The 18,202-nt window shown below is 39.9% G+C and overlaps 1 protein-coding gene across 2 annotated transcripts; it reads right to left on the bottom strand.

The window, feature by feature from the left end:
• Nucleotides 1–3,175: 3,175 nt before the first annotated feature.
• Nucleotides 3,176–9,676, bottom strand: LOC102798480 (dedicator of cytokinesis protein 9-like). Of its 2 annotated transcripts, XM_087836281.1 has the most exons (7): nt 9,583–9,676; nt 7,523–7,669; nt 6,527–6,737; nt 5,957–6,147; nt 5,757–5,857; nt 5,446–5,584; nt 3,176–4,822 (listed from the first exon to the last, which is right to left on the bottom strand). In XM_087836281.1, the coding sequence occupies exons 1-7, from the start codon at nt 9,643–9,645 to the stop codon at nt 4,688–4,690; spliced, it is 987 nt and encodes a 328-aa protein (XP_087692407.1). In that variant the 5' UTR covers nt 9,646–9,676; the 3' UTR covers nt 3,176–4,687. The 2 variants fall into 2 exon arrangements, with proteins under 2 accessions (XP_087692407.1, XP_006804171.1); XM_006804108.3 differs by lacking the exons at nt 7,523–7,669; nt 9,583–9,676 and adding an exon at nt 6,835–7,142.
• Nucleotides 9,677–18,202: the final 8,526 nt, after the last annotated feature.

Genomic DNA, 18,202 nt, shown 5'->3' with positions numbered 1-18,202 from the left:
GCGTTAGGTAGCAAAGAGCCACAAATGTGTGGTAGATGGTGGTGGCAAAGTCTTCATCCCACCTAAGGAAGTACTTGAAGTACAACACCAGCACGGCTGCAGACAGCAAGAAGAGAGGAAGGCAGGGAGAGGGGGGAGCACAAAGGAAAAAGTTAATTGAGTTGAAGCTTACTCTACATTATAAAAATCCATTCTGCGTGTTAAGTAAAAAAAATAAAGTAATTATAAGTGTCAAAAATCTAGTGGAAAGTTATACATGCACAGTAGCATAAAAACATCCTTAAACAGCATACAGTAAATACTTGATTAAATCAACTTTCAGGTGAAGAAAAATAACATCAGAACCCAATGAAGCCACTCACCTCGCATCCCATAATAGGAAAACCGCTCACAGAACTCATTAACTACGATGAAAAAGATGCTCAGTGGGTAGCCGAAGATTGTGACCTGTTAAAGGGGAAAGGAGAAGGTCTGCAGCGTTTAATCCTCACGGATATTGCAACAAGATCAAAGCACTGTGTATTGTCAGTACAAAAGGATGAACTGCGGTGCAACTTGAACTTACACTTCTTTTCTTGGGCTTCTTTATCTTTTCAACTGCGGAAAGAAGTTAATATAAGTCCCATATAACTTATATACTTATGGAAACAAAGTAGAAACCAAATACGGAAAAAAGAATAATCTGTGTGTCAGGAAATATTTCTTTAAAAAAAATAAAGAAATCCCGCTCACATAGCTCTATACTCCAGATTGAGACTCACCTGCCATGGCTGCTGTGCTCTGTGTCGACCTTGGGTCCCAAATTCTCTGACTGAATCTTTGAACAAAAGACAGAGAGAGACTAGTGACTCCTGTCTAGATCCTCGACACTAAGACTAAGTCAACATGACCAGGTCCTTATGTAACCTCCTATCAACAATTCTGCGACGCCCACTGATGCTAGACTGTGAAACCAAGTACCATCTCCCAATTTGCCCTTCTCAGCATCATTGTTATCACAAGTGACTGTGCCAACCCCTAATTATCTGATGACTCAAAGAACTCAGGTGCAATAAGAGGCACGGTTAGAACAGCTGATAACGGGGACAATACTGTACAATGTTTTTCCTTTTTGCTTTCAGGTTCCATTATCACTACTAGTTCTTAGAAACTGCACATTCGGGCATTGCATTCTCTTAAAACCTCATTAGCCCTGTTTAGCTTCACATCAATCAACCACAACATTAAAACAGGCAGGTAAAGTGAATACAGGTGGAGCAAATAACAAGCGATTGTGTCATTATGATGCAGTGACCTGCTGGGAAAGCGTTGTCCAGGCATTCACCCAGCTACACATTTTTGCAGACCAAAGACAACCTGTCAATGTCTGATTGATCATGTGTACAGGTTTTTATCACGATTTCTAAACTGGTGATGGTGTTTGCCACCTAGAGAGGGAATACAGTTGAAACGTTTCAATCTGCAACAGGTAGACTCTTTGAAGACTCCTTTTTCCTGGGACGGACAGGATTAGAAATGAATAAGAGGCATAGCTTAGGTTTGGAGGATTTGGAGATGAATGAAAGAGCTGCAGAGGACAGATAGTGGTATATCAGGAGATGGATGTTGCAGACTAAGCTGCCAAGTGGAAAAGAAGAAAATCAAAGAGAAAGTTAATAGATACAGTAGAAGAGGGCATGTAGCTTGGTTTGATGTACAAGAGGATAGGGTAAGATGGAGGCCCAAAAACTGCTGTGGCAACCTGTAGTTGCAGGTCATAGCCTTAAATTAGTTTATGTTAGCTAACTAGAGACTGAATCAATAACTCAAAGGAAAATAACGACACTAAAACAGAAGATCAGTTTGAGGGAATCACTTATTGGGCTGCAACATTAGCCATACTCTCCACTTTACTGTCTTTAGCAATAAGTAGCTGTAGGTTGTTTGGATAGCAGCCATGGGCAGTGATCCCCTCAAACTATTTAGTTTTACTGTTATTTCTCTCCGAGTTCTCTTGTGTCACCAGTCTATTATAGCCGCAACCAACCACATGAGGTCATTTTAAAACTGAAAACACTTATTTCTTAAATCCATCTTCACAGACAGAGTTACATATGGGTCAGGGATATAAATTACCCTTTGTATGTGTAGAACAGTAAAATTATCAGATAAATAAGATACTGTCATGAATGTTATTCATTCTGTGAATTATCTTTGGGCTGATGAAGTATCTTAAAAATGATTGGATTCTACTGCCATTACAGTAGCCACTTGACTTCCTGCTATTGCTTTAAACTAGTTTGCTTTAATGTTGTTTTGTGGGGGAAATCACAGATCCCTAGTTTGTATCTAGCGTCCTTCTGGTAGGTATTTGGTTGACATTGAGATGCGTGACCTCAGGTCTTCAGTACATGGATGGGCCAGGTGTGCTAGAGCTTCCATGTGGAAAGATTGGAGATTCTAAACCTCATTATCCTGCATGTTTTGTGGCAAACACTCAGACACTTTCGCTCTCTTCGCACACAGCAATTTTTGTCATCATGTGTCTCATTGTTTTTCAGTGCGCTTTATTACAGATGCAAAAGTTGGATAGTTTTGTCTTCTCCTGTCAGCTCCGGTATTGTACAACCACATATACTAATGTGAACAATAGAATAACACTAAAATAAACGTAATAAAAAGGACTAATAAGTGGACCCTATAAGGAGTCATTAACACGCCTCTTGGCAAAGCAAATGTTTGGTACAGCAAAGCATTCAGACCATGATTCTGCTAGCTAAAACTGCAGGACAGGATGTTTTGTTATATTACAAACCTGCTAAACAATAAATTAGAAGCACAAAGTTACCATTTCTGTATAAAAGTAAAAACAACAAAAAGCATATAGAAAGGACAAAGAAGTATGAATCCCTGCACTTCATTAAAGACAATCACACACAGCATGAAACATTAGCAGGACTCACAGCAGACACATGATGCTCAGCTGCCCAAATCTCTGAATGACACCATGAGGAGTTTGTTCAGCAAACAAATGAGAGGTTGTTTTTGTGGGGGGCGGGGGTTTTTTTTTGTTTTTTTTTGGGTATATATATATATATATATATATATATGTATATGTATATATATATATATATATATATATATATGTATATATATATATATATGTGTCTAGAATAAAGTTGAACCATTGTTGCATTTTTTGCTTCTTTATTCAGTAATAGTCATGATAGGACAAAACACAGGTTGTGACAGCCTTAACATCTTGTTGGCAAATATCTCAGATGTGACCTTTGCAATCAGACAGCAAAAGAGTTCCAGCAACACTGGTGCTAAGTCATCACATCAGATACAGATGGAATTATTTAGGTAATTATTTTCTTAACAGCTGTAAACTTTGATGAAATTTGATATGCTGCAGATACAGGAGTGTGGTATTTCAGCACTGATCTGTTTTTCATACAATAAAAAAACAATTAAAGGCAAAGCAAGGAAGTAGGCATTATTATTATTACATGTTTTATTTATTTGTCTTAAACATATGAATGAATGGATGAATCATCATCTAGTAAAAGTCTTGTGTTTCTTTTTAAATTTGAATTCACAGATAATAAAAGGCGTCATGACAAAGAAACAAAGGGGTAGCTTACAAATTGTTACACTCTTGGCTTGCATTGCATTGTCTTTTTCTCTCATGTCTTTGGCAAGAGGGGATAGACTTGGTAACTGTAAAAAAAAATATTGCACATAATGTTGTTACAGAAAATAGGTTAAAACATTTTGGTTCATCTGGCTTTATAAATAGTTTCTATAAATGCCCAATGGCCTAAAATAGAGTGAATAATTCTTTGAAAAGATCAAAGATAAACTCTGATGCTTCTGCACTTTACAAAAAAAGCTCCTGCTATAGCTAGACATGGGGGGAAAATGAAGAAAGAATACTGTGCACCATAGGAATGTATGAATGGTTACAGCGGCACTGATGGCTCACTGTCTTAAACACTCTTTTACAAACACACTATGTGAATGAGATCCCCACAGTTAAAAACAGATCAAGTAGTCAAATACAAAAACACTTAACTTCCTTGTCTGTAGTTTTAACCCCATGATAGTATCCTTTGGGTTGGGCTCTGGACAGAAGAACAAGATAAGACCATGTTGTAAACTGAAGTACTAATACATGCTTGTTAAGTTACATGTGGTTTAACCCTCTTAGAACACAGAAAAGAATAAACAACACATGAAAATGTAGACAGATGATGATATTACAATTGTTGTAAAGGTTTGAAAACCATCTGTATTTAATGGAGTCTCCATAGGAAACAAGAATAATGGGGGGCACACGTGACTTCACTTTATGGTCGCAGCAGGTGGGTGCCCCTCCCTGAGCTTGGTTTTGTCAGAGGTTTTTCCTTCCCACTGTCACCAAGTGTTTGCTCAGTGGGGTTGGGTTTTTCCTCTGTATTATTTTATGGTCTCTGCTTTACAATATAAAGCACCTTGTAGTGATTTGGCGCTATATAAATAAAACAGAATAACATTGAATTGATTTTTCAGGTTATGACCTGGAAAATTTTGAAATCAGATAAAATAGGAGGAAAAACGGTAACAAATTATGTTTTTAGGTAGTGTTACATTCTTTGAAGGTTTTCAGCTGATCCTTCAGGTAGTTTGAACAGTCATTAGTAGTGATGGAGCAGCAATTTTGATGTCAAATATCTCTGTCAGAATATGGTGGTCGAGCCATGTACTGTAGGTTGGCACTGGTTGGTGTGCCAGTGATGGTGTTGAAGATGCCCATAGAAGCAGACAGATTGCTCCTTGGACCATCATCCACTGGGTTTATCTGGAAGAAATGGACTGTTAGGAAGCTTAAAATATACTGTTTGGTTTGTTTTATGTTTAAAAGGAGGTGGGGGATGGAATTAGTGAGGAATGGTCTTTTAAAATTTTCCTTAATCCATGGAAAATCATAAATATCAGGCTACACATGAAGCTGATTCAAGAGGGCATTACATTTCATCTTTGGGAAGGCAGAATTGGGTGCAAATACTATGTCCATGAAGCTGTTAGTCAGTTGCTGTCTATAAATCTTTTACAGTGTAAATAGTTACTTTATTCAATGACACAATCATTATTACCATCCAAGCTGCTCAGGACAGCATAAATAAAGGAGATAGGAAACATGGTTAGTAAAGGTTAGAGTAAAAGAACTGCAGCACAGGACAGCACTTTTTGTCATGCAATTAAATATAAAATTACACATTGACAAACACCCTCATAACAAAATATATGTGTAGATAAGTGTAGATGAAGCGTGCAGATGTGAATACAAGTAAAATCTGACAGACCAGGTGCAACTTGATTCTTCACACGGAACAAAACTTTATAAATAAAATATTTAGCAGTTATGAGGTATCTCAGAGCCATCACATGCTGTGATTATTCATCATTCTTCAGTGTTTCCACCTGTTCGTGCATGATGTTCGACAGCTCCCTCGTCAGATTCCTGTAGTTGGCTTTCATCTCATCATGATACTCTTGCTGGTCTTCTTTAATCAGCCGCTCATTAACGCTAAGCGCTTGACCGCAGGCGTCCACAAACTGCCTGAAAAGAGAGGCATGAAAAAACTCAAAGCAAAGCAACAAGCGCAAAATAGTAATATGCAATACAGAAAGACGAGCATCCAACCTCTGTGGCCAAGCTCACTAAGGCACAATGTAATCATAGTAATATTGGGCATGTTATAGTGTGTGGGAAGAAGGTTTTCTGTGAGTACCTAAAGACCTCTTTGAGCTGTTTGACTTTGTTGTCTGGATATTTCTTGGCACTGCTGCTGTCTAGGAAGGCTCTGGCATAAGCAAGAGGACCAGCATTTACCTGAAAAATCAAAATCAAAGACTGTTAATTCTAGATTAAAGGAATAAAATAATTAATGATAAAGTAAAAATGATTATAACCTTGTGATTTTGACTCTACCTGAACACTGATGCTGCCTTGGAGCTTGAGCTGCAGGCGTATCATGTCCACTTCAGAGGCCGAGCACAGCTGTCGCAACTCATTCACCTTGGCACTCATCTCATCTATGGCCACTTCTATGGGGCTCAGGTCAGTTTGGTGTTGGTACATGACTGCTATACGCTTCTTTACGTATGGGAAACAGTGGGTGGCTGAGTGAACATAGGATTGGAAGAGAAAAAATATCTGTTTTTAGCAGCAACATACAAATGTGATTTGAACACAGGAACAGTAGATTCCGCAGTAATGCTGGTAACCAGGATATTAAACACTGTAAATGGCCACAGCGGAGTCTCCGCTATAGCCAAGTCGGTTAGCATAATTATTAATAAGGCACAGTAAGAGCTGAACTTACTGGTACACTAATGAAACAGAACTAAATTCATCTACATAATTTTTTAAGTGATTTGCACTAAAGTGAGACACAGGCGATTGTAATCAACAATAACAGCTGACAATCAGGAAGATATAATTAAACTTTGGTTAATCTACTCTACATTTACAAATAGTTTCCATGATTGTATGACATACTGGTGAGAACAGTCCGCCGTTTACATTGCTCTTCCACCCCGCCCTGCTTTTTGCCTGACATTGTGAACGGTGTTTCAAACACAAAGCGCCAGATGTTGTGACTCTTCTCAAAGTCTGTCCTCCTGTCCTCCAGCTCCTTTTCGTCGAGGTAGGGCGTGACGTGAGTTACCTGGATATAGGCGTACTTTGAGTCCAGATCTTTCGGATTCACCTGTGGATGCAGAAGAAGTTTTTCAACATATTTTTTTGTGTTCAATCCATAATATTTATATAAGCTTACATGAAAATAAATTAGTGTGTTAACCAACCAGTAACGGTATTTCCCAATAGCAGTTGACATATAAAAGGTATATATTACATTTGATTTCTTCCCAACTGGCTTTGTATGCTCTCATGTTAACATTTTAACAAAGGTATTTGCAGCTACACAACTTCATTTTTTTTGAGGTTACAGGTTATACTGGCAAAAAAAAAATAACATTCACAAGTCAAGTTAGTGCAAGCTGAAAATAAATCAAAAGGTTAACTTTAAAAAATTGAGATTTCTTTTTAGAATTCATATAATTCTTAAGCAAGATGGGTCTAGTCATTTCAGCACTTCAAAAGTAACCCTAAGCATGTGGTATGTGACCCAAAATCAGATTGAGGCTCATCAACAGTTGTCATAGTTATGGGCTTTGAATACAAACATTCACAGTGGTGGAGAGGGGAGGGGGGGTTGCCTTTGGGGCTTAGGTTACCAGGAGATATAGCATAAACAGCAACAAAGTACATTGTAGTGGATGAATAGGGGAAAATGTATTCATGCAGGAGAACGAGGTTTGTCTCCTATGTGAAGCCAAAAATTAAAAAAACTTCATATATTCATTGTGAATTCTCTGAATGCAATGTGTACGTCAAACCTACAATAACGTTTTCTCAAGATTATTGCACAGTTACTAAGGTCTACCATTTACTATCATACTGTCATCCAAACATACAAGAATGTGATCACACCTTGCCAGAGTCCTGAATAATCTTGACATTTTCTTGGCCAAATTTGTCAGAGTATAGCTTCAGGAGCCTCTGGGAAATTTCAGACAGTGGAGTGAACTTTGGCTCCTTGTAGATGTATTCTTTTCCATCCTCATCCTCAAAGAACCCCTGCAAAACGGAAAGATCAAAACTGAAATAAGATGGTTAAAGAAAATATCTGTGGACTAAAGTGGACCTATTGTGCTCATTTCAAGCTCCACATTGTTAGTATTGCACTGTCTCCTTATTGTATGACTTGATGGTGGATTTATTCTTTCAATAACAAGATGTATGAAGCAGTCTGTATTTGTTTAAAGGTGTTAACAATGACATACGCAAATTGAGCTCTCAAAGCCAGTGACACAAACATTCATACAGCCCTTTATGTATGCATAAACACTGTTTAGCATTGTCATGCTAAATGACGTGCCAATGGACACATTCGGAGAAACTCAGGATTGTAACCCAAGGCCAGAGATTGATCCACCAAGCTTCCAGTTGGTAGACGACCTGTCAACCACCTGAGCCACACCAATTCAATTCAGTTTTATTTATACAGCGCCAAATCACAACATTCACCTCAAGGCGCTTTGTATTGTAAGGTAGACCCTACAATAATACATACAGAGAAAAACCCAACAATCATATGACCCCCTATGAGCAAGCACTTTGGCAACAGTGGAAAGGAAAAACACCCTTTTAACAGGAAGAAATCTAGAGCAGAACCAGGCTCTGGGAGAGGCAGCAGAAACCCAAGAAAGAGGAGGAAGGCGAGGAACCATCATGGAAGGACAGGCCCCTGCACGGTATGTACCACCGGCAGATAGAGGAGGTGGCTGATATCCAGAAATCCTACCAGTGGCTGGACAAAGCTGGACTGAAAGACAGCACAGAGGCACTAATCATGGAGCACAGGAACAAGCTCTGAGCACAATATCCATAAAGGCTGGGGTCTATCACACCAGGCAGGACCCCAGGTGCAGGCTGTGTAAAGATGCCCCAGAGACAATCCAGCACATAACAGCAGGGTGCAAGATGCTAGCAGGCAGGGCATACATGGAACGCCATAACCAAGTGGCCAGCATAGTATACAGAAACATCTGTGCCGAATATGGCCGAGGTCAAAATGGGAGACACCCCCAAGGGTGATGGAGAATGACCGAGCTAAGATCCTGTGGGACTTCAAGATACAGATGGACAAAATGGTGGTGGCTAACCAACCAGACATAGTGGTAGTAGACAAACGTGAGAAGACGGCCGTAGTGATCGATGTAGCGGTTCCGAATGACAGCAACATCAGGAAGAAGGAACACGAGAAGCTGGAGAAATACCAAGGGCTCAGAGAAGAGCTTGAGAGGATGTGGAGGGTGAAGGTGACGGTGGTCCCAGTGGTAATCGGAGCACTAGGTGCAGTGACTCCCAAGCTAGGCGAGTGGCTCCAGCAGATCCTGGGAACAACATCGGAGATCTCTGTCCAGAAGAGCGCAGTCCTAGGAACGGCTAAGATACTGCGCAGGACCCTCAAGCTCCCAGGCCTCTGGTAGAGGACCGGAGCTTGAAGGATAAACCGCCCACAGGGCCAAGTGGGGAATTTATATTCATATATATATATATATATATATATATATATATATATATGAATATATATGAATGCAGTTATGGACTAGTTATATCTTATGTATTTTTGGTGTTGCTTCCCCTTTTGCTCTATGCTTGTACATATGTGGAGACGCTTGTTAAATTCCCCTGGCTGGTGGACTCCCTCAATCCAGTTGTCCTGGACTTCCTGCTTTCCACCCTCCACCTCCACTCTCCTCCTCAGGCTGCTCACCGGCCCGGACCGCTGGTGGATTCACACCCTGAGATGCCGGCCCCGACGTCTACACGGAAACGACGTTCGCGCCGCCGGCTTTCCTCACCGCAGCCTAATCCACGAACTTCTCAAGAGTCGGCTGTGGTGAGTAGTACGGACAATTTTCCATTTCCCTCACCATCTGTGTTTGTGTCTGCAGTGGACGAGCCGACAGCGCAGGTAACATCACCTCGGTCAGAGGTCTCCACACCACTCGCTGCTTCAACATCTGCAGCTGTGGCACCGCCGTCATCTCATCCGCCTGCAGTCACCCTTCTGCCATCTTCTTCACCGGCTGCTACGTCGCCACCCGGACCTGCCCTGCCCAGGAGCTCGGCGAGCCGGAGGAGCTCGCACTGCCCGAGCAGAAGCTCGGCGAGCCGGAGGAGCTCGCACTGCCCGAGCAGGAGCTCGGCGAGCCGGTGGAGCCAGCGTCGCTGCCGCAGGAGCTCGGCGTGCCGGTGGAGCTCGCACTGCCCGAGCGGGAGCTCGGCGATCCGGTGGAGCTCGCACTGCCCGAGCGGGAACTCAGCGAGCGGGTGGAGCCCGCGCCGGAGCTCGGCGAGCGGGTGGAGCCCGCGCCGGAACTCGGCGAGCAGGAGGAGCCCGCGCCGGAGCTCGGCGAGCGGGAGGAGCCCGCGCCGCAGCTGGGGGAGCTCGGCGAGCGGGAGGAGCCCGCGCCGCAGCCGCAGGAGAGCGGCGAGCAAGAGAGCGGCGAGCAGGAGAGCGGCGCTTTTTTTGCGCCGCTGCGGGATGCGCGGTCTGACTTTGGGACTGTGACCTGGGAGGGTTTGTTGTTTGTTGTTTTTGCTTGTTTTGGTTCTGGCTACTTAAGCTACTTAAGAGAGTCTTGGAGCTCCCACCGACGCGGGATCATTGGTGAGACTCCACGTCAGTCATCCAGTTGTGCTTGGTTAGTGTGTGTGTATGCCCGCGATTGCATGTGTCCTGACGGCTGCTTCTATTGTGTCCCCAGGAGAGGGGTGGAGTGCCAGACAGCAGCCAGCACGGGGAGTGCTGAGACACGGGAGCGGAGAGCACAAACACTGGGAGAAGACACGACACGGGAGTCTGGGGAAAGCACGGGAATTTATTGTTGTTATTTCCACACACTGTAAATAAACGCACTGTTTATACACAGAGCACCGCGCCTGGGTCCTCCTTCCCCACACCCCCCACGGTTTGCCATGCCATACCGTGACAATATAGTATTTCTGCTTTTTATAGTATTTCTGCTAAATTATAGTATTTCTGCTTTTTATAGTATTTCTGCTAAATTATAGTATTTCTGCTTAATCATACTATTTCTATATATTACTGCCAGGTCCCCAGGCAGCCAATCCTCTGTGAGGACTGAGACACTTAGCCCTGAAATTTACATATCAGGGCCTGCAGGGCTTCCCAGCCAGCCAATCATATCTGAGGTCTGCCGTTTCTTCTCTCGTCATATCTCAGCGACGGAAGTACAAAGAGCTATGTAAATCGCAGTCAAAGTTCACCAAAGTCCGCTGATTCACCCAGTACAAGAATTATGCTTCTAGTCCACCTAGTTTTTGAGTTACACGACGTTTTGTAACTCCAAAAAACGGCGTTTTTCGCCTCTTACCGCGATCTAATTCTGACTGCTCATCAGCCTGTTTTCCAAGTGCTTGCTCTCTTTGCCAGTGGCGCAGTTGGTAATGACACGGGTTTGAAGCCCAAAGGTCGTGTGTTCAATTCCACCTTATCCACATGTTTTTTTCACTACAAATTAATACACTATCACAGACCAGTAATTCATATTGATCATTTATTACAATTCTGCAAAGTTTTAACATTTTGGCAGCTTTTCTAATATGGACCTCAGATTCTTGTTAACACTCCATGGCAGAAATACATACAAGTACACAGCCTGATAAAGCAGACAGAAGTACCTCTGATTGGTTCAGCATTTTCACCTCCTATCAGCACAAATCTCAGCTGTTTTCAGAAAAAACTCTTTTGAGCAGATATTCTGCTGATTCATCTCTTTTGAGCAGAAATTCTGCTGATTCATCTCTTTTCAGTGCAACTTTCTGCTTCTTTCCATCTTTTCTGCAGAAATTCTGCTCATTCACCTCTTTTCAGTGCAACTTTCTGCTTCTTTAACTCTTTTCAGCAGAAATTCTGCTGATTCACCTCTTTTTTGCAAAGTTTTCAGCCTTTTCACCTCTTCTCAGCACAATTCTCAGCAGCTTCTGCTCATTTCAACAGAATTGTCAGTCTCTCCACCTCTTCTTTGTGAGAATGAGTTTGGCTCAGTGAGATGACTAGCTGCCTTGAAACCAAAAGGGCCAGGTTCAAATCCTACTCAGGGCAACACTTTATTTGAACTTTTTCAGCTTTTTTCAGCAGACATCTTCAGCGTTAAGGCATCCACACAGCATTTTCGCAGGAAATGCAAATTTTTCTAGTTATTATTATTGTGTGGATGCTTTAAGGCATCCACACTATTGTTTTCCTGTTTCTCTTTATTCTTTATACTTTATTGTGTGGATGCCCTCAAAGGCATCCACAGTATTGAGTTCCTGTTTCTCTTTAAACTTTATTGTGTGGATGCCCTCAAAGGCATCCACACTATTGAGTTCCTGTTTCTCTTTAAACTTTATTCTTATAGTTGCTCCACGTTTTTCGGCACTTAACTACTCCCTCAGTTTTCAGCCGATTTTCTCCGTTCAAACTCTAAACTGTTCTGCTCTTTCTGCTAATTCCAGCTATATCTTTTGGTGTTTATTACTATTATACTTTTTAAAATATTACACTTTTTTCCTTTTTTTTGTCCCATTGAAATGAATGGAAAACTTCCACAATTCTGCTAAAGCTTGCTTGTATTTCAAACTTAACTACTTCCTCATACTTTCACCTAGAAACTCCATTCAAACTTTAAAACGTTCTCAAATGATTGGGCTTTTCGTGTGTGATTCAGCTTTTTCATATCTGTTACCGTTTTCATTTAATGCCTCTTTAAGTTTTCAGTTGCAGCTTTGTGATTTTTCAGAAAATATATGTGTTGTTATGGTTGCTATGCAATTAACTCAGAATGAGAGCTGGTGCGTTCTGAATTTTCTCTTCATGTCTGAACAACTTCTTGCTACTCGCTCAATTTCCACTCATCCCCCACAAATTATACATCAAAACGTAGGTATTTTTGCTGGCTTTAAGACAGTGTCACTATAATTATCGTGCGAGTTACGGTTTTTTCACAATTTGCATGGAAGTGACACGAAGTCTAAAAACTCCCCATTCAAAGTCTATGGGGAGGTTGTGAAACTCAGAGCTAAAATACTGAAACTGAAGGCATTTTCAAATCGTCATATCTCCTTAACGAAGCGAAGTTAAGACATGAGGCTTGTCCCCGTATATCTTCAGACACTCCTGACGCTCACAATTCAAGAATTATTTTCTCACCTATTACCGTTCTGAGATGAGTTAGAGTTGTTTGAGGGTAGGAAATCTGTCCTCCTCTCAGTTTTCAAACTCCGAAAATGAAGCCGTTTCTTCTCTCGTCATATCTCCGCAACGGAAGTACAAAGAGCTATGTAAATCGCAGTCAAAGTTCACCAAAGTCCGCTGATTCACCCAGTGTAAGAATTATGTTTCTAGTCCACCTAGTTTTTGAGTTACACGACATTTTGTAACTCCAAAAAACGGCGTTTTTCGCCTCTTACCGCGATCTAATTCTGACTGCTCATCAGCCTGTTTTCCAAGTGTCCGCTCTCTTTGCCAGTGGCGCAGTTGGTAATGACACGGGTTTGAAGCCCAAAGGTCGTGTGTTCAATTCCACCTTATCCACATGTTTTTTTCACTACAAATTAATACACTATCACAGACCAGTAATTCGTATTGATCATTTATTACAATTCTGCAAAGTTTTATGATTTTGGCAACTTTTCTAATATGGACCTCAGATTCTTGTTAACACTCCATGGCAGAAATACATACAAGTACACAGCCTAATAAAGCAGACAGAAGAAGTACCTCTGATTGGTTCAGCATTTTCACCTCCTATCAGCACAAATCTCAGCTGTTTTCAGAAAAAACTCTTTTGAGCAGAAATTCTGCTGATTCATCTCTTTTCAGTGCAACTTTCTGCTTCTTTACCTTTTTTCTCCAGAAATCATGCTCATTCAACTATTTTCAGTAAAATTTTCAGCATTTTACACCTCTTATCAGCACAAATTTCAGCTGTTTTCAGAAAATACTATTTAAGCGAAATTACAGTGTTTCTGCAAAAACATTGCATTTCTGCTAAATCATAGTATTTCTGTAATCTTATAGTACTTGTACTCAATTATAGTATTTGTGCCAAAGTTTAGTATTTCTGCCAAATCATATTATCTCTGCTAAATCATAGTGTCTGCCAAATCATAGCATTTGTACCAAAACATAGTATTACTGCTAAATCATAGTATTTGAGCCAAATCATAGTATTTGTGCTAAAACATAGTATTTCTTCCAAATCATAGTATTTGTGCCAAAGCATAGTATTTCTTCCAAATCATAGTAAAACTGCACAATAAAGGTTCTTGAGCCACATCAGTGTTTGTGCTAAAACATAGTATTTGTGCCAAATCATAGTATTTCTTCTAAATCCTAGTAATTCTGCTCAATGATAGAATTTCTGCTATGCTGTAGTACTTTTTGCTAGATTGTAGTACTTCTGCTAAGTCAAAGTATTTCATGTAAATCATAGTATTTCTACCAAGTCCCAGTATTTCTGATAAATCATAAATCATAAATAATGTTTAAGCACAAATTGTATGATTTGGCTCAAATACTATGATTTGGCAGACTTTTCTGTGTTTCAGCAAAAATGCATTTGGCAGGAAAAAATATTATTCAGTATAAATACTAAGTTTTAGCAGAAATACTATGTTTAAACTTTAAAAAATTCTGCTATTTCTCCTAATGTGTGTTATGACTTTTGACCATTGAAATGAAAGGAACACATTATCAATATGGTCACTAATTTTGCATCCGTTCTCAGACTGGGAGGCCCGGGTTCAAATCCCGCTTATGGCAACATTTCTTTCGGTTAACAGTAAAACTTTTTTAAATCTTTTCAACCCAAATTTCAGCTTTTTCACCCCTTTTCAACAGAATTTTCCATTTTTTCACTCCTTTTCAGCACAAATCCTAGCTTTTTCAGCTGTTTTCAGCAAAAACCTCTTTTCAGCAGAATTCTGCTCATTCAGCTCTTTTCAGCAGAAATTCTGCTAATTGAACTCTTTTCAGCAGAATTTTTACCTCTTTTCAGCCCAAATTCTGCTTATTCACCTCTTCTGCAAAATTTTCAGCCTTTTCACCTCTTATCAACACAAATCTCAGCTGTTTTCAGAAAAAAACTCTTTTGAGCAGAAATTCTGCTGATTCATCTCTTTTCAGCACTACTTTCTTCTTCTCAACCTCTTTTCAGCAGAAATTCTGCTGATTCATCTTTTTTCTGAAAAAATTTCAGCCTTTTCACCTCTTATCAGCACAATTCTCAGCCGCTTCTGCTCATTTCAGCAAAATTGTCAGTCTCTCCACCACTTCGTTGTGAGAATGACTTTGGCTCAGTGAGATTAATAGCTGACCTGAAACCAGGAGGGCCAGGTTCAAATCCTGCTCAGGGCAACTTTTTTTTTTTTTCACCACTTTTCAGCAAAATTTCTCCGTCTTTACCCCTATAAGTAGAATTTTTTGCTTTTCATTATTTTTCAGCAAAAACTTTTTGCTTCTTCACCTGTTTTCAGCAGAATTTTCAGTTTTCTCACCGCCATACAACTTTTTGCAACTTTTCAACTTTTTCATCTTTTTTCAGCAGACATCTTCAGCGTTAAGGCATCCACACAGCATTTTCGCAGGAAATGCAAATTGTGTGGATGCCCTCAAAGGCATCCACACTATTGAGTTCCTGTTTCTCTTTATTGTGTGGATGCCCTCATAGGACCTTAACTACTCCCTCAATTTTCATGCTATTTTCACCGTTCAAATCTTAAAAAATTCTGCTCTTTCTGCTCTTTCCTGCTATGACTTTTGGTGGTCATAACTTCTATACTTTTTGAGATATTGAATTTTTTTTGCAATATTTTTTGCCCTTTTCTGCCACATTATCAGTGGCCTCACTGATTTTCCTTGCCGGGTTGACCTGTGTTTTAGCTCAGTGAGATGAGCATCCGTTCTCAGACTGGGAGGCCCGGGTTCAAATCCCGCTTATGGCAAAATTTCTTTCAGTTAACAATTAAACGTTTTTAACTCTTTTCAGCAGAAATTCTACTGATTGAACTCTTTTCAGCAGAATTTTTTAATTTTTTCACTACTTTTCAGCACAAATCCCAGCTTTTTCAGCTGTTTTCAGCAAAACCCTTTTTTAGCAGAAATTCTGCTGATTCATCTCTTTTCAGCAGAATTTTAAATTTTTTCACCACTTTTCAGCACAAATCCCAGCTTTTTCAGCTGTTTTCAGCAAAAAACTCTTTTCAGCAGAAATTCTGCTGATTGAACTCTTTTCAGCAGAATTTTTTAATTTTTTCACTACTTTTCAGCACAAATCCCAGCTTTTTCAGCTGTTTTCAGCAAAAACCTCTTTTCAGCAGAATTCTGCTGATTGAACTCTTTTCAGCAGAATTTTAAATTTTTTCGCCACTTTTCAGCACAAATCCCAGCTTTTTCAGCTGTTTTCAGCAAAAACCTCTTTTCATCAGAATTCTGCTCATTGAACTCTTTTCAGCAGAATTTTGAATTTTTTCACCACTTTTCAGCACAAATCCCAGCTTTTTCAGGTGTTTTCAGCAAAAAACTCTTTTCAGCAGAATTCTGCTCATTCACCTCTTTTCAGCAGAATTCTGCTCATTGAACTCTTTTCAGCAGAATTTTGAATTTTTTCACCACTTTTCAGCACAAATCCCAGCTTTTTAAGCTGTTTTCAGCAAAAAACTCTTTTCAGCAGAAATTCTACTGATTGAACTCTTTTCATCAGAATTTTAAATTTTTTCACCACATTTCAGCACAAATCCCAGCTTTTTCAGCTTTTTTCAGCAAAAACCTCTTTTCAGCAGAAATTCTGCTCATTGAACTTTTTTCAGCAGAATTTTGAATTTTTTCACCACTTTTCAGCACAAATCCCAGCTTTTTCAGGTGTTTTCAGCAAAAAACTCTTTTCAGCAGAATTCTGCTCATTCACCTCTTTTCAGCAGAAATTCTGCTCACTGAACTCTTTTCAGCAGAATTTTGAATTTTTTCACCACTTTTCAGCACAAATCCCAGCTTTTTCAGCTGTTTTCAGCAAAAAACTCTTTTCAGCAGAAATTCTGCTGATTGAAGTCTTTTCAGCAGAAATTCTGCTGATTGAACTCTTTTCAGCAGAATTTTAAATTTTTTCACCACTTTTCAGCACAAATCCCAGCTTTTTCAGCTGTTTTCAGCAAAAACCTCTTTTCAGCAGAATTTTGCTGATTGAACTCTTTTCAGCGAAATTCTGCTCATTGAACTCTTTTCATCAGAATTTTAAATTTTTTCACCACATTTCAGCACAAATCCCAGCTTTTTCAGCTTTTTCAGCAAAAACGTCTTTTCAGCAGAAATTCTGCTCATTGAACTCCTTTCAGCAGAATTTAGAATTTTTTCACCACTTTTCAGCACAAATCCCAGCTTTTTCAGGTGTTTTCAGCAAAAAACTCTTTTCAGCAGAATTCTGCTCATTCACCTCTTTTCAGCAGAAATTCTGCTCATTGAACTCTTTTCAGCAGAAATTCTGCTCACTGAACTCTTTTCAGCAGAATTTTGAATTTTTTCACCACATTTCAGCACAAATCCCAGCTTTTTCAGCTTTTTCAGCAAAAACGTCTTTTCAGCAGAAATTCTGCTCATTGAACTCCTTTCAGCAGAATTTAGAATTTTTTCACCACTTTTCAGCACAAATCCCAGCTTTTTCAGGTGTTTTCAGCAAAAAACTCTTTTCAGCAGAATTCTGCTCATTCACCTCTTTTCAGCAGAAATTCTGCTCATTGAACTCTTTTCAGCAGAAATTCTGCTCACTGAACTCTTTTCAGCAGAATTTTGAATTTTTTAACCACTTTTCAGCACAAATCCCAGCTTTTTAAGCTGTTTTCAGCAAAAAACCATTTTCAGCAGAAATTCTGCTGATTCATCTCTTTTCAGCAGAATTTTAAATTTTTTCACCACTTTTCAGCACAAATCCCAGCTTTTTCAGCTTTTTTCAGCAAAAACCTCTTTTCAGCAGAAATTCTGCTGATTGAACTCTTTTCAGCAGAAATTCTGCTGATTGAACTCTTTTCAGCAGAATTTTCACCTCTTTTCAGCCCAAATTCTGCTGATTCATCTCTTTTCTGAAAAATTTTCAGCCTTTTCACCACTTTTCAACAAAATTTTCTGCTTCTTCACCTGTATTCAGCAGAATTTTAAGTGTCTTCACCACCATACAACTCTTTGCAACTTTTTCAGCTTTTTTCAGCAGACATCTTCAACGTTAAGGCATCCACACAGCATTTTCGCAGGAAATGCAAATTTTTCTAGTGTGCCTTTAACTTTACATCTCTGACTAGCTCTGTCTTTTGCAAAACTTTAAACTATGCTGGGACCTTTTTGGAAGCACATTGTTTGATCCATTGTTTGGTGTGGACAGGGTCTTTTGTTTTTGAAATCTGGTTTTATTCTCTTTGACTTCCCTGTTTTGTGTGATGTGGCTGTTATAAAACAGTAGGCTGAGTGTTTTAAGCAATCAACTTCTTGGAACCTTCTGAAAGGCTCTGATACATCTAAAAGATGCATTCCTCGGCTTAAGATGGTTT

This window comes from Neolamprologus brichardi, chromosome 23 (genome assembly GCF_056152115.1).
Source record: "Neolamprologus brichardi isolate AB-2024 chromosome 23, ASM5615211v1, whole genome shotgun sequence".
NCBI lineage: Eukaryota > Metazoa > Chordata > Actinopteri > Cichliformes > Cichlidae > Neolamprologus > Neolamprologus brichardi.
The sequence above is the reverse complement of the archived record's forward strand: the minus strand, read 5'-3'. Positions and strand labels throughout refer to the sequence as shown.

Coding starts and splice junctions, on each gene's coding strand:
- LOC102798480 (XM_087836281.1), bottom strand. CDS start 9,645: ATGACGGCGGTGCCACAGCTGCAGATGTTGAAGCAGCGAGTGGTGTGG. Junction 6,738..7,522: donor TTATTCAGGACTCTGGCAAG/GTGTGATCACAT, acceptor CTGCATCCACAG/GTGAATCCGAAAGATCTGGA. Junction 5,858..5,956: donor AAGGCAGCATCAGTGTTCAG/GTAGAGTCAAAA, acceptor TTGATTTTTCAG/GTAAATGCTGGTCCTCTTGC.